The sequence below is a fragment of the Platalea leucorodia genome, assembly GCF_965183815.1.
Source record: "Platalea leucorodia genome assembly, chromosome: Z".
NCBI lineage: Eukaryota > Metazoa > Chordata > Aves > Pelecaniformes > Threskiornithidae > Platalea > Platalea leucorodia.
Window position 1 is genome coordinate 77,262,936 of NC_138858.1, and position 14,247 is coordinate 77,277,182.

General features: G+C 40.9%; 1 protein-coding gene across 11 annotated transcripts in view; it reads right to left on the reverse strand.

Moving 5' to 3' along the window:
• SUSD1 (sushi domain containing 1) overlaps window positions 1–14,247 on the reverse strand; it is a 91,578-nt gene that overhangs the window by 34,496 nt on the left and 42,835 nt on the right. For 6 of the 11 annotated variants that reach the window (XR_014230776.1, XR_014230777.1, XR_014230778.1 and 3 more), the window contains exon 16: window positions 13,434–13,667. Coding sequence is in view for 4 of the 11 variants with exons in the window: in XM_082337543.1 (XP_082193669.1) it covers window positions 13,529–13,667 (139 nt within the window). In the remaining 7 variants the exon portion in view is untranslated. Of the gene's footprint in view, window positions 1–10,345; window positions 13,668–14,247 lie in introns of those variants that run through there. The other 5 variants (XM_082337543.1, XM_082337541.1, XM_082337542.1 and 2 more) reach the window with 2 other exon arrangements.

Sequence of the window (14,247 nt, forward strand, 5' to 3'; positions counted from 1 at the left end):
TGATTTGTAAGGGTGTAGGTACCCAGTTAGATGTTTATGGGCATTTGCCTACCCCCCAGAAGAACTGCTAGCACCTAAATGCCTTAGAGAATATCTCATGGATAAAAAGCCCAACAGAGTAGCTCAGGCTGAGGGCTTGCCTTTGGGTGTGAGGATTAAAGCCCAGGTGAGCACAGAGGTGGAAGGGGTACTATGAGGTTCTGAAGGGATACCTTCCTCTCTCCAGCTGCTCCCTTACATGGGGAACACTGTGAAAAAAGGTGGTTTTAAATCACTGGACTATCATGAAGTTTGTACCTGACAAAATGTCTATCTATTTAATTATTTCAGCAACCTTTCTGTAAAACTGTGTTCCTCCATAGGAAAAGCAGTATTTTTGTTACAAAATTATCATTGTACTTGACAAAAAGTTCCAAAGCCTGTAGAAGCCCTTGGGTATATAACTACCAAAACCCATTTAAAAGCTGGGAAAAATAACATGAGGCTGTGAAACCCAGCTGTATCAGATTTTAATAATCTGCATTTCTCACTTATGTCAGCACTTGGCTAAATCAAAGTCACAGTCTCAGGGAGACCCTACGTGGTGGGAGCAAGGCCGCTACAGGTCAGTACTGCCAAAGCAGGAGCTGGTTTATTCGGTCCACCAGCATCTCTCAAACAAAACAAAACAAAACAAAACAAAACAAAACAAAACAAAACAAAAAACAAAACACAAAAGGAGATACTTTATTTCAACTTAAAATGTTTTAAAACTCTTTTTTACTAAAAAAAAGTAAGTTGTGAGAGGGGAGGGGGGCTACAGTGCCAGACACAAAATGGATGAAGGATGGTAGAGTTCCACACGGGAACACAACAAGACATTGGTCCCATGAGCATCAGAGGCTGCAGCTGGTCTTCCCGTGCTACGTAGCACGGACTCGACCACACTGTGCAGTTCCTGCCCAAGTTTGGATCATGGCTGTGTTTGTACCTGCAGATCGCTAGAGCACAAGCACTGGCTGTGTACTTGGGTATAAAAATGGCACAAACAAGCTACTTGACCAAAAAAAAAAAAAAAAAGAAAGAAAAAAAACCAGAAGCAGCAGAAAGCCTTGTTTCCTTAAAGGGACTGCAGGGACCTTAGCATGGAAAGCATTGGAACATGATTTGCTGGGTGGATGGGGATGCACTTTATACAGTTACTATGGAAGTGTCGAGGATTACAGTATTCAGGGCCTTCTGCAAGGGGAGAGATTCAAGTTGAAGCCCCTGTTCTCAATGGGATGAAGAGAAGATCTGACTTTTGATGGATGGCTGCACAACCAGGCTAGAAAGGTGTCTACTGGTGCCTGCTTCCTGCTGAACTTTGCAAAATTTAAGTTGGGACAAACTTTCCATATTTCTGGAAGGGAAAAAAAAATCCCAAAGTTTTCAGGGGAAAATATGATCTGGCCTCTAACCTAAAGGCTGTTTCAGCTGTCCCCACTCCTCCTACTGCACTATTTTTTCTCTGTAGGTAAACATTTTGCTGGGGAAATACAGTTTCGCCTGCTCCCCCCACCAGCGCACCCAGAGTGACCATGATGTTGCAATCGCTATGCGCATGCTGCTGACTTGCAAATAACCTGTAAAATTGACAACTAAACGTGGCTGGCTATGATGGACTGCAACAAAGATGGATATTGCAAAAAACAGCACAAAAAGCAGAAGTGGTGCATTCATCTCTTGCTAGATTCCGTCCGCTTTCTTTTCCTTTATGTCTTGTGCAAGTCATTCCCCTCCTTACTCATGTTCTTGTGACAGTTTCTGCTCCCTGGCCTCTCTCCAAATTTTCCTTCAGTGATAATTGTCCTTTCCCCTAGAAAATGTCTCTATTTTCCACCAGTGACTTTGCTGTGGACCAAAAAGTTGATTGTCAGCCACAGCTTAGCACTGTTTTGTAGTTGTCAATGAGGTGTTTCTCATAAAGCAGGAGAAAGGAAAAATTAAAGTTTAGTTTAAAATTTAAAATTCGGCTGCATTTATCGTCCTTACTCCTCTGCCGGCCCAAAGGAGTTTCAGACATTTGTCATGCAGTAGCCACAGTATTCAGATCACAACCATTTGCTCAAAGCCTAAGGCTCTCCTAGCAGATGCTTCTGATATTTCTAGTCTCTGCATTTATTAGCTTGTACCACACGCTAGCAGACAGAGTAGCAGAGAGAGCAGTAACTCCACCGAAGTCCCACAGCAAGCAACTGCCCTGTTCTGCCTCTCACCACCCTTTTGGAGTTGTGGAAACCAGGGTACTGCGGGTTTAGCTGGCATCCAACTTAAGGCCACAGAAACTGCAAAGGCCAAACCATGGCTGAGGGGAACTGCACAGGTAACACTGCCTGCTGTGGACACAACCTTTACAGAATGCAGACAGGTTGCTCTACTTGTAGTTTCTTTATCTGAGTAAGCTAACAGATCTAGTAGAGGTCTATGCCCTCCTCCTCTTGCCCAGAACCAGTATCAGACACACAGCTAGAGAGTACACAATATTTTAATACTTTTTTCATAGATATTATACCCCTCAGTGTAACATTCACACATAATTTTCACCTGTTAAATAACACATGAATTCCTACAGCATAGAATATTTTTATTTTTCATCTACTCTCAAAATGTATTGCTCTAATCACAAGCACAAAGGTAGCTCAACATCCATGTGAAATACCCCTATGTAACCTTCTCATTCACTAAAGAAGTAATGTAAAACCAATCTGTATCATGTTACTGAAAACCAGGTCTTGATCACAGACAGGTACGTGTGGCAGAACCACCTTCCAAGCCATAAAAGGTAGTTATCAAAAGAGAAAGGGACAGCATTGTCTAAATCAGTGCTCATGATACAAAACTGCCAGTCAAACTACAACAGTCCTAGTTTTATGTTTTTACCAATTCACTCTGCGGCAGCCAGTACAACCCCTAACTTCTCTGTTCCTCGTGGTTTCTTACGGTAAAGTGTTTTGAGTTCTTCAGGAAAAAGACGTTGTATAAAGAACAGGTAATGAAGACAGGAATAGATTGGCAGGCATGGGAGTAAGATGATTATCTACATTCAGAACCAGAGACAAGGTTCTTCATCCCAGTGAGATGCACACTAAGATAATTAACCCCAGCTAATCAGCAAAGGAAACATTATAAAAGTTTTGTTGTACAAAGGGAACAAAGAGCATTGGGTACTGACAAGATTTTTCCCAAGTACAAAAGAGAAGCAGCAGTTTAAAAACAAATAAAGAAGTGAATACAGCAATGCCTAAAAATGCAGTTTGTCCATACCATCTATGTTTCTTTTTTTTAAAGGCAAAATTGGGTGATTTAATAATGTTTTGTAAACAAACCTCCATATTTGTTTTTAAAAACCTCTGACAAGATATGTTTTTTATCAGTATTTTTCCAATGGATGAATCCATAAATGATTCAAAGGGGTGCCAGTGCCTCAGTCACACAGAGTAGCATAAGCAAATGTGCAAACCCTGACCACAGACACGTATACAAGTCCCACATCAAAAACACTAGGGCTCTCCTTTTGCTAAAGGTACACGCCCCAGACTGACCTTGCAAGCAAAACTTACCAGCACTGCCTCGGTGCAAACCCTAATTTACTTCAGCAACATCTTAAAATCTCGTCTACCTTATTCTTTTCCTTCTTAATCAAGTTTTCTGATTTTTTTCCAAGGGAAGTGAGGAGGGAAGGGTACAGACTTTTGAAAAGAAATCTAAAGAAGTTAGGAGACAAAGACTCTCCCTGAGCAAGTCATGGCACTTTTAGAAACTGTCGCTTCGAAATTACAGCAGACCTTCAGTCTTCTCTCAGAAGGAGACCTTTTTGGACAGAAATGTTCAGTCTTCACGCAAACATTGTTTTTCTTAAAAAGACCAACAGTTGCACAAAAGAACAACTCTAATGGGTGTCTCTTTATTTAGCTGGATCTCTAATTCTAACTGTGGTAATGCTTCCCTACTGACACATGTGAAAGTTGCGGTCTGCAAGGCAGCCTTTGGCAGCCTGAAGTTGGAGTGAGCAGAGTGGTTCTGTCATTTGCTCCACGTTTCACTTGCTCATCCCTTGATTAAAAATCTATTGGTGAAGGTTATCTCAAAAGCAAGTAGCTGATAACTCTTTCTGCCAAACATGCTAGAAAGATTAACAGCCATGAGTACTGGTCTTGAGTCATAGACAGTCTGTTAAGAGTGCCACGGAGAAATGCAAAGGCTAGATAAGCAGCGGATCCTGTGATTCTGAAAAATACCTTCTTAAATGCCATGGCAAGCATCCTAAGAGTCTGCAGGGAGCCATGATAAAGGCATATCCAGTGACTGGTACCAGAGGAAGCAATTCTTTTGCAAAATTCCAACGGTAAAAGAGGCAATTCCTTTTGGGATGGTGTTCCCAAGCAGTCTGGGACAGTTTGCCTCTTCACTGTACTTTCCCTAGAATTTTTTCTTAAATCAATCATTTATTGTGAAGAACCAAGTTTTGCTGGTGTCAGATTGCAAGGTAGGGATTGAAATTATATTAACAGTCACTTTTTTCTCCCTCTGGTGTTCCTGCTGCAGGACAGAAAGTTCCAAATTTAAAGTGTATCTATGCACCTTTTCTTCCTTGATTTGAAATCTGAGAGGAACAGTGCAAAAGAGCAAATGTCACAGCAAGCACATTTGAAATCCTCATCTCTACCTGAGGCTGGAAGACCTTTTAAATACAATGTGTTTCCCAGGGATGTAACTGATGATTTTTTTGTTTCCCAACAGAAAAGAGCCGTCGCTCCCCCCGCCCTACAAAGAGAAAAAAAATGAAATCATATGCTCCCATAGGATGTTGATTCCATTGGGAAAAAGACAAAGGGAAATAAATGTAACTTATAACGTCGGAGAAAATGAATACCAGATAAAAAGGTAACAAAGTGCAAGTCAAAGAACAGTATGTTTGCTGGAGGATGTGAAAGGCAGGAAGAGAAAGATTTGTATCGGTTTTGAAAGCTGCTTGTTTACTTGGAAATACAAGGACTGATTATAGTGATTTGCACTCGGGGATGGCTGGAAAGAAACCTGCTGCTTCTGCAGTTTCAAGGCTTGTATCTGTAGCCTGTGATTTCCCAGCAGCTGGTAGCCAGATTTCTACAGCTGTGAGAAAGGCTAAGACTGAAGTGGAGACTTCTCCCAGATTACTCATTTCTCATTAAAAAGCAGCAAATTTTTGCTAGAGCCAGGCAACAGCAGAATTAGCATATCAACTATAAACTGCAAAAACAATAATAAATTGCAGCTAACACACACAAGCACCTGTAATCAGCAGCCTCTAATACAGAGCCTGTGCAGACTCAGCACAGTTCCTGGCAAGAACATAACCGTGTAGAAGGATGAATATGGCGTGAAGAGAATGCTTTTAGAAGCCACTTTTAAAAGCCCACTGTAAAAGTCTGAGACTCAAAGGCTTTTGTTAACTGACTGAATCTAATCATTATCTTGCTTCACAGTTAAAATCTTCTACACTGCTCAGTTCGTTACAGCATACCTGCATAAAGCTATCTGCTTCCTCTATTCAGATGAACACGAAGATTTGGCTTGTAAACCTTCTATGCACTGCATGTTCGCTGGATATTGTTTGTCCTGTGTCCATCTTTCCCAGAACACCAGAGCACTGGGAAAACACGTTCCTTGAGGAAGCCTGAGTCTGCCTGTAACCTCCTTCTTCTGCTTACATGTCATCATTCTGGACCAGCAGATATCGGATAAGACCTACTTAAGGAAAGCCTGCACTTGTATTGGTTTTTTTTCTCTTCAATTCAGAGAGTAAGTTCAGAGAATGTCACTGCTCTTTTCTAGTGAAAAACACATCCATGATTCTCTATGACAGCCGCCTTCAGCGCCACTGATTTTCTGATGCTCGTAATGCGTTTTAAGAATTAACAGACTGCAAATGAGTATTGAAAAAAAGCATTGCTCTATAATTGTTTTAATCTGTCTGCAGAGAAAAGCCTGCAGGCATGCTGAAAGAGTTTAGATAACAAACAGATCTGTGAACACTGGGCTCAACCAAGCCTGCGTTTCCTTGGATTTGTATCTTGTAATTGACCTTAATTTCTAACAGAACTTGAGCATTGCTGTTCAATGAGCTCACCTTTTAGCAGGCACAGGAGACTAATGACATACTAAGCAGTAAAAGATTTTCATTGCTGTTTGCATGCAAGAGACAGAGAGAATTGACTGTGCAATTTATTCTTCTGTATTGCATGCTTCCTAAAGCACGGACAGAGCATTTGTAACATCGTTTACTTGTGCAGTGGATTCTCTGGTGCCTGACAAGAATAGAGGCTGGATTCTAGTCCTTCTCAACTGCCTGCCTTCGCCAAACTCACAACATGACGATTTTGTGATTCCTATTGCTCTTGAATACGCCCTAAGGGCAAAGACATTATTAGGGGGAAATGAAGAGCATTTGTGACAGGCTCATTTCTTTAGAAAACACTAAAACTGTGAAACAGTTACAGTAACTGATGCAGAAGGAACATTCAACTAACACAGATGAACTTGGACAAACTGATCCCAAGCATAGAAGTGAGGGCAGCAGAGGGGGAGGCGCTGATCTCCTCTCTGGAGACCAGCGATAGGACACGAGGAAATGGAATGAAGCCGTGTCAGGGGAAGTTCAGACTGGTCATTGGGAAAAGGTTCTTCACTGAGAGGGCGGTTGGTCACTGGAACAGGCCCCCCAGGGAAGCGGTCACAGCACCAAGCCTGTCAGAGTTCGAGGAGCATCTGGACGATGTTCCTCGTCATACGGTTTAGTGTTGGGTAGTCCTGCGAGGAGCAGGGAGTTGGACTCGATGATCCTGATGGGTCCCTTCCAACTTGAGATATTCCGTGATTCTATGATTCTAAATCTTGACTCACATGGCACTCACAGTAAAGCACAGCTTAACAATGGAAAGGGATATAGAAGTGAAGTTCAAGGTAAGTGCTCCAGGTTCTTTGAGACTGCAGAGCTAAGATTTTCAAAAGGGACTGGAAATATTACAAAAAAAAAAAAAAAAAGGAAAAAAAAAAAGCACCTAATACCAGAGTGGAGAGCCAGTGCTGTGAAATAATGTCTCTTCCAGGTATCGCAGTTCCCACACACTGTACCAAAGCACTTCAAACAATTTTTACCAGGCCATTATTCCTATGGAGAAGCATATCCTGACTGCAGAGACTTCACCCATACAGAAAGAGCATTTCAGGATATGACTAATCACAGGAAGCAATTACTCAATACCCAAAGCAGACTTATGAGGAAAATATCCGGGAAGGGAAATTCCAGGTACCAGATAAAACTCCTGGAGGCAAAAGTACTTCACTATCATACGGATTTACTATCGGCTGCTGGGACATGTTTATGGGTAAATGTGAAACAGAGTGACATCTAAATGGGATTAAATTGGATCACTTCTCATATTAAGGTACTATTCTTGCGTGCTGATACTCTACCAAGTATTTGGGTTCATCACTCCTGTGATTAGAAAATATCACTGTTATTTAAGCCTTACTTTGTTGCTCTAAATGCAATCCTTTTTCAATGCACGAACTCTGCCTTTTGTTTTGGAGGGTGAACCTGGGCAAAGACAGAACTGGTGCTTGCATTAAGTCATATTATCAGATAAGAAACACTTGTTATACCTCATCAAAGATGGCATGGCTTTTCATTGCAAAACGCCCAAAGCCAATATATGGAAATGTGTTCAAACAGCCTGGTCTGCTTGAAAAATATGAATCAGTCCTGCTGTGGTAATTATCAGGATGTGGGATGAAAAAACAAACTCCCAGGAGTCCCAGCAGAAAGCAGAACAGATCAACAGTATCCTTAACTAACTCAAACAATCCTATTTAATCTCAAATGCTGTTGGACAGACCAACAGAAAAATCTTTTAAGAAGAAAAAAAAAATTAGGGTGAAATTGCATCTTTGAACAAGAAAGGGAATTGCCACAAAGGAAATGTGAAGCTGGAGATTCCCATCTACCTTGCTTCACACTGAGCTCCTGTGTAGACAAACAGTGGATAAATAACAGCACTGCTGAAGAGTCTTTGGATACTGCTGTGGCCATACTAGGAAACATTCCTACAGCTACCGCTTTCGATCTCCTGGAGAAAATGCACAATGTATTCATCTCTGTCTCCTCTTTCTGTCTTGAGTTAAAACATAAGAGCAGATTCTAAACTAATGTAAATATATATCATCGCACTAAATTTAGAAAGAACCATGTGAAGTGGCATGGGGTAAGAATCTGGACAATTCTGTAATTTCAAGGGAATTTCATGAAAATCTGGGGCAGAAAGTTGAATTCCTCAGAATATCTGGATGTATGCCCAATTTTGAGCTTGTTTTATTGTAATAAAAATGAACATCTGGCAGATTAAAGCCATGAAGAATAAAGGGAGTAAGGTAGTATTTAACAGAACTGGAAGGAGCCAGATTTCATTTAGCCACAAAACACTCAAATCACCATTCTGAAACATGCTGCATAATCACATAATAATCATTTTATTCATTTGCCAGTAAGAGACTAGTATACTGCAAAAATGCAGAACTGCTGTTGAAGCACTATTTCCCTGCCTCTCAGCAGATACTTACAATCGCTACTCATCTGGCATTCCACATTCACCTGGCTCTGTTTTTGTGTGCCTGAATGACTATTCCAGGTTATAGGAAAGGACTGGCCAATTGTAGACATAGAAATAAAATACCTAGAATGGGTCAGAATTCACAGGAATGCAAAACAAAATGGAACTTTCTAATATCTTCATTAGCCAAGAACCAAACTGAGTAGGTCATTTTGCACAGCTAAAAGGGAAAGCTGAGAACTGGCTTACACCACGCCTACATTCTTGTTATTTTAGCCTTTATCTAATGTATTAGCACAGCTGATTTGTGCCCATCAGCTTGAAACATCTTCACCAGACCACTCCAATCCATTTTGCTCTCTTTTCACTTCTCCCAGGATAGCTGCAGGAGAGACTTTTAATGAACTGTCATCAATGTCAAGCTAAAACATTCCGGGCTAAAAGCTGCTCAGAAAATCTGGGCCTTTGGAAATTATTAAGAACTATTCTATTAAGAACTGACTTCATTTCTATAATCCTTTCTCTGTTGCTCCCCAGTCTATTAACATTTTGTATACTCCTCGGGGCAGAAACTGAACTTCCCCACCCTTGCTGTGAAATTCTGACTATACCTTCAGTTACTTCTTAAGTGAAATGGAAGAAACAGAACAAACTACATATATATATACACACACACACATATATATATTATACATATATGTATACATTTTTCACAACATGGTGATCCAACAAGGACATCAGGGAACATAAAACATGAACTGCAACTGAAATACATCAGTTGTGCTGCCTCAAGGTGGGAAAACACCAACAAAACGTCACTTTTCCTTATTCGGCTGTGAGACTGCAGGAACAAAAGCAGTATTTCTGGAAAAAATACAAACATTTGGGGAAGGCGGGGAGAAGGAAAAACAGAACTTCAGAGCAAGTCCCCCTTTTTTTGTGACCATAAAGGTGCCATTTTTGTTAACCCCAAAATGGAAATAGCTCCATAATAGCCATATCACAAATACCGTCATCACCCTCTGCCTCCTCAGACCTCACCTCTGCCAGAGCCAAAAGGAACAAGTGTCTGTGCTGTCCACAGTGTCATTTCTCCTGCTGCCAGGAACGGCAGTTGTGGAGGTGCTTTTGCAACGCTGACACTTGTTCCTTTCCACTAGAGCTCAGCACTGAGATCACCAACTAATTTCAGTCTCCTCAGTATGCCAACCGAAGGCACCAGCTCTGTCCTTAAAAGCAATGCGACCGTTAAGATTTTTCAGACTTCCGTAACTTCCTAGCAATGCTGTCACTAGGAACAGAAATGCTTCCCTCTGGGCTAGAGATGATAGATCTGCCAGCCCACACTGGCCTTTGGCTGAATTCTGTTGCATATGAAATGGCCCTGCAAAACAGTGCAAGACCTGGGAAACGGGAGTGGTGATTGAGAACAGTTAAATCTGAGACCACATGTAGAAACAAGAAGCATACCAGTCCACATATCCGGCCCTACAGGTACAATTGATTGAGACTATAAATACTGAAACAAACAAGCCTGGATGGCTTCTGGCAGTCTCTATCATGCCCAGAGCAAAGAAATCTCACCAAAAGATTTAAAGGACCCACCAGTGACATGTAGTAGAAAGTGTATTTTGCAATAAAAGGTTTTTCATTTGACATACCATCACAATTACATGCATAAATGCTGGATTTTTACAGGAACCTGCATGTTATCTCACTATTACAGAATAAAAGATAAAAAAATAGTTTAACTTAAGCTTACACAGAATAGTTTATCCAGGGCTAACAATTTCCTGTTTCCTCTACACACGAAAACACTTCAGAGATAATGCAGACATTGGTATGTATCTAAACAAAAGAGCTTCTCAACATAGCACATCGCAATATAGCACCATGAATGGGTACAGATCAGCAGTAAAAGCAGAGCAGCTTCAGTTGGCTTTACCTTACTTGACCTGTGTGTGGAACACATATCTGAGGAAGCAGAGCAAAAAACATTGGAAGAAAAAGGAGAATTTCAGCATCAACTGAAGGAACAGCAGTGAAAGATCATTAGAAATGTCTCTAGGATTTCTCAAATCATGAGTGTGTGATTATCTCAATGTTGCAAATAGTTAGGGAGGATGCTACGTATAAAATACAGAGCCGCTAGGTCATTCCATAAACTTGAGTATAAGGATTATAAATCTGAGTAACAAAGTACCCCTACAGACACACACTTCTAACTCCAAAGCCCCTTTCAAAGTGGCACCTGCTAGGACTATCTTCTCCTAAGAAGTACTTCTGCAAATCGGCCATCTGATCAGAAGTCTAAAAGTTCATATTTGCAGTGAAACCCTTTCTAGCATAAAGGCATATCTCCTTCTAATGAAATGTCAGAGAACTGGCCTTCATCAGCAGTACCCTTAAACCAGATTAATTTCACTGTACAAGCTTGTTTCTGTAACAGACAAAAGTAAGTACAGCCACTATAATTTCACGTTGTTCTTTTTGTCCAGTCCTGTAATAGTTGTTCTGAGTAGAACTTCTAAGAATCTTCTTCTATTCTAGCTACTTCTGAATTCCCTACTGTTTAAACCTTTTTACTTTCCCTAAAAAATAATTTAAAAAAATAATTGGAAAGCTTGGGAGCAAGTGAGCAATGTTTCTGAAAGACAGAGGCTCTAACAAACGAACTGTTAACACTTGCACAATTATCTGAGGAGGGCAAGGCTAAATTATTTCTCTATGCTTCCCACATTAAACTGAAACAGATGTAGATGGAAGAAAGATAAGTACGTGACAGATGAAGACAGGCTCACAGCCAGAGGTAGGTCTGCCAAGAGTGACAAAGGAGGCAGAGGGAAAGAGGGAAACTTGCAGGACTGTAGCTGTTTTGTAGAACTTAAGACAGCAGGGAGTCCTGCCTCATCGCTTCTCCCTTATCGGTCCATTCCTGGGTGTCAATATGCTGCACCGTCTGCTGTGCGGAGATGTCCAAATGAGTCGTTAAATACATTATGGAAGTCCCACCAGAAGTGTGGATGTTTGGTAAGAAGAAACCTTGCTAGGAGAACTTTACATTATGAAAAGACAAGCTAGGTAAAGAAGAGGCACACAGAAATTACTTGTTGAAGGTTATGTGAAGACCTCCAACTTTCCAACTGCACCCACTGACAAGATGGACTTTATGTTCCTGGTCCTGTATAACGTACTGGAACACTGCTGGGCTTAGTAAAAGGTGAAAGAAGTTTTCTTTCTCAGAGGATGGCATGTCTGTCTCTAAGTAATTTCCCACCTCTCCAGCTCTCCCTTATTCAAGAACAGCTGCTCATGAACTCTCTCACAGGACCAGAGCAGCAGGAGAATCAACCAGAAGGAAGCGGTGCAGTTTGTACTGCTATGCCAGACCTTGGCAACCTACTCCATTGAGAAAGGGAATTACGAGCAGAATGTGCGAGAAAATGAATTCCGCAGGAGAAACTGGAAAATTAAGTAACAGCAGCCCAGTATGAACAGTTAAGTTGTGCTTTCTCAACCAGCGAAGGAAAACATTACCAACTCTTAATCACTAATGTAGACAAAGGTATTCTTACTCAGCTACTAACTACTGACAACTTACTAACTTGAAGGGCAGATTTAGTAAGCAGAGGAAGTGCTGGATAACAGGAATGACATCTGCCTAGATCTGAAAAAAGCACCCCCGCGTTAGAGGCAGCAGCTAAAAGCTCTCTCATGTAACTTTGATGGTAATTCCTCTCTGCTACCAACTATGAAGTCTGCTGTTACAGTTTAAAATATGCTTTTTAAACACCAAAAAAGGAATTACACATCCTAGAGAGACAGAACATCTAAAATTATAAAACCAGCAAGAATCAGAAACATTTAGAATTCTAAAAATGGGTATCATATATTTAAAGTGGTAAAACACAAAACATAACTTGGGAAAAATGACAAAACTGAGTAAAAACCAACACTCTTGCTTCTTTATTTCATCAGTTAACAGAATGATTTTACTAATACATCTCAAAGCAACTTCTGAACAGGAGTAGAAGTAACCAAAGGCACTTGAGTCTTTCTTACAGAAGGAAAAAATATTAACTGAGAGTGTGCCATAGGAAATCCATTAATTGTACTTTATTAAGTGACTCTAACCAGATGTTACACACCAGCTCATTAACCAATGATTTAATGGCTTTACTCAGCTGTAATTACAGAACAGATTAACAAAACTGCACTTAACACAGGTAGCTCCTTATTTAAATTAGTTTCAATGCCATTAAAGGTACTCAGCTTTTTGGCAAACTGCAGTTTTAATGATTGGTATATTATTTGTAATTATTGCTAATTGCTGTAAGCAATGATTGCAATATCTCTGGAACACATCTGTTGCTGACACTAGTTAAATGTGACAATTTGATGGCTAACAACTCTGTACATGTTATTGAAGTACCATTACCCATAAGTGACTGATGAAAGTCTTCTACCTTTACACCTGGACATAAAATAGGCACTTTATCTGATATAAGGATTGATCTGTATTTTCTCTCATAATGGGCCAGTTTGTCTCCCCTAAGGTATCTAAAGGTATCCTCAGACAACCTCAACTGGATCAGGGGATTACTGATATAATAAAGTACAATACAGACACTCATCATCATGCATTCATCTGGCTGGAATAAGTGAAAGCCTGTGGCCGACACACAGGATGCATGCTAATGCCTCTGACACAAACCCATTTGTGAGGGAAGGTTCTCCTTTACATACCACACCATCTGGAAACAAGGGGAGACAATAAACATCTCACTGCCAGCAACAAACACATTTCAACTGCCCATGCCATACCATAGATGTGCCATGCAGATAGGTCCATACCCGACAGATGCTGGCTTTGGTAAGAAGAGTGCGTTTTCTCTATGCTGACTGCAGGGGATAACACATCAGAGACGAGACATGTTTTCAGTTTCTACGAACAATGATGTAATCCCTGTTTGTGCCATGTCCATTGTAGAAGATAAATGAACAGCCTCGTAGGCTAAAGCAGCAGGTGGGGAGTGCACTGTGCTGTGCAGATAAGAGCTGGAGAAAGAGAAAAAATTCCAGTTAGAAAAAAATGCTTAAAAACCATTCAAGACTCAAGCGTGGACCTGACGGAGAACGGGCATCACTCATATCGATGGCATAAATGACAGAGTTTCTGATGTTTTTTGAAGACCTAAGGTGCTGGTATAAATTCTGAACATGACAGCCAGCGCGAGATGGGTAGGAAGCATAGACCCCCACAGGGTCTCATGACTACTTGACCTACATTAACTTTGGCATTGACAACACTCATGCCCAATGCAGATCTTCAGAAAGCTGAAGTTTTGGCACTGTCCTTATACCTGAATGGGTATCATATAAAAGGAAGCAAAGGATTAGGAGGACTGAAGCAAGGTGAATGCATGACAAGGCACCTTAACAATAACAACTATGGGCTAAAGTGAAAAAAATTAATATTATCTAACGACATCAGCAGCCAGGCTGTGCACTTTGGGAATCCAGTGTCAGACTTTTACTCACTGAGGAACAGTTAAAACTGCTGTCAGCAACCACGCTAGTGGGAATTCACAATCTGTCCCGCTGCGGTAATATAATCCCTGAGACAGCAGACGTGTGG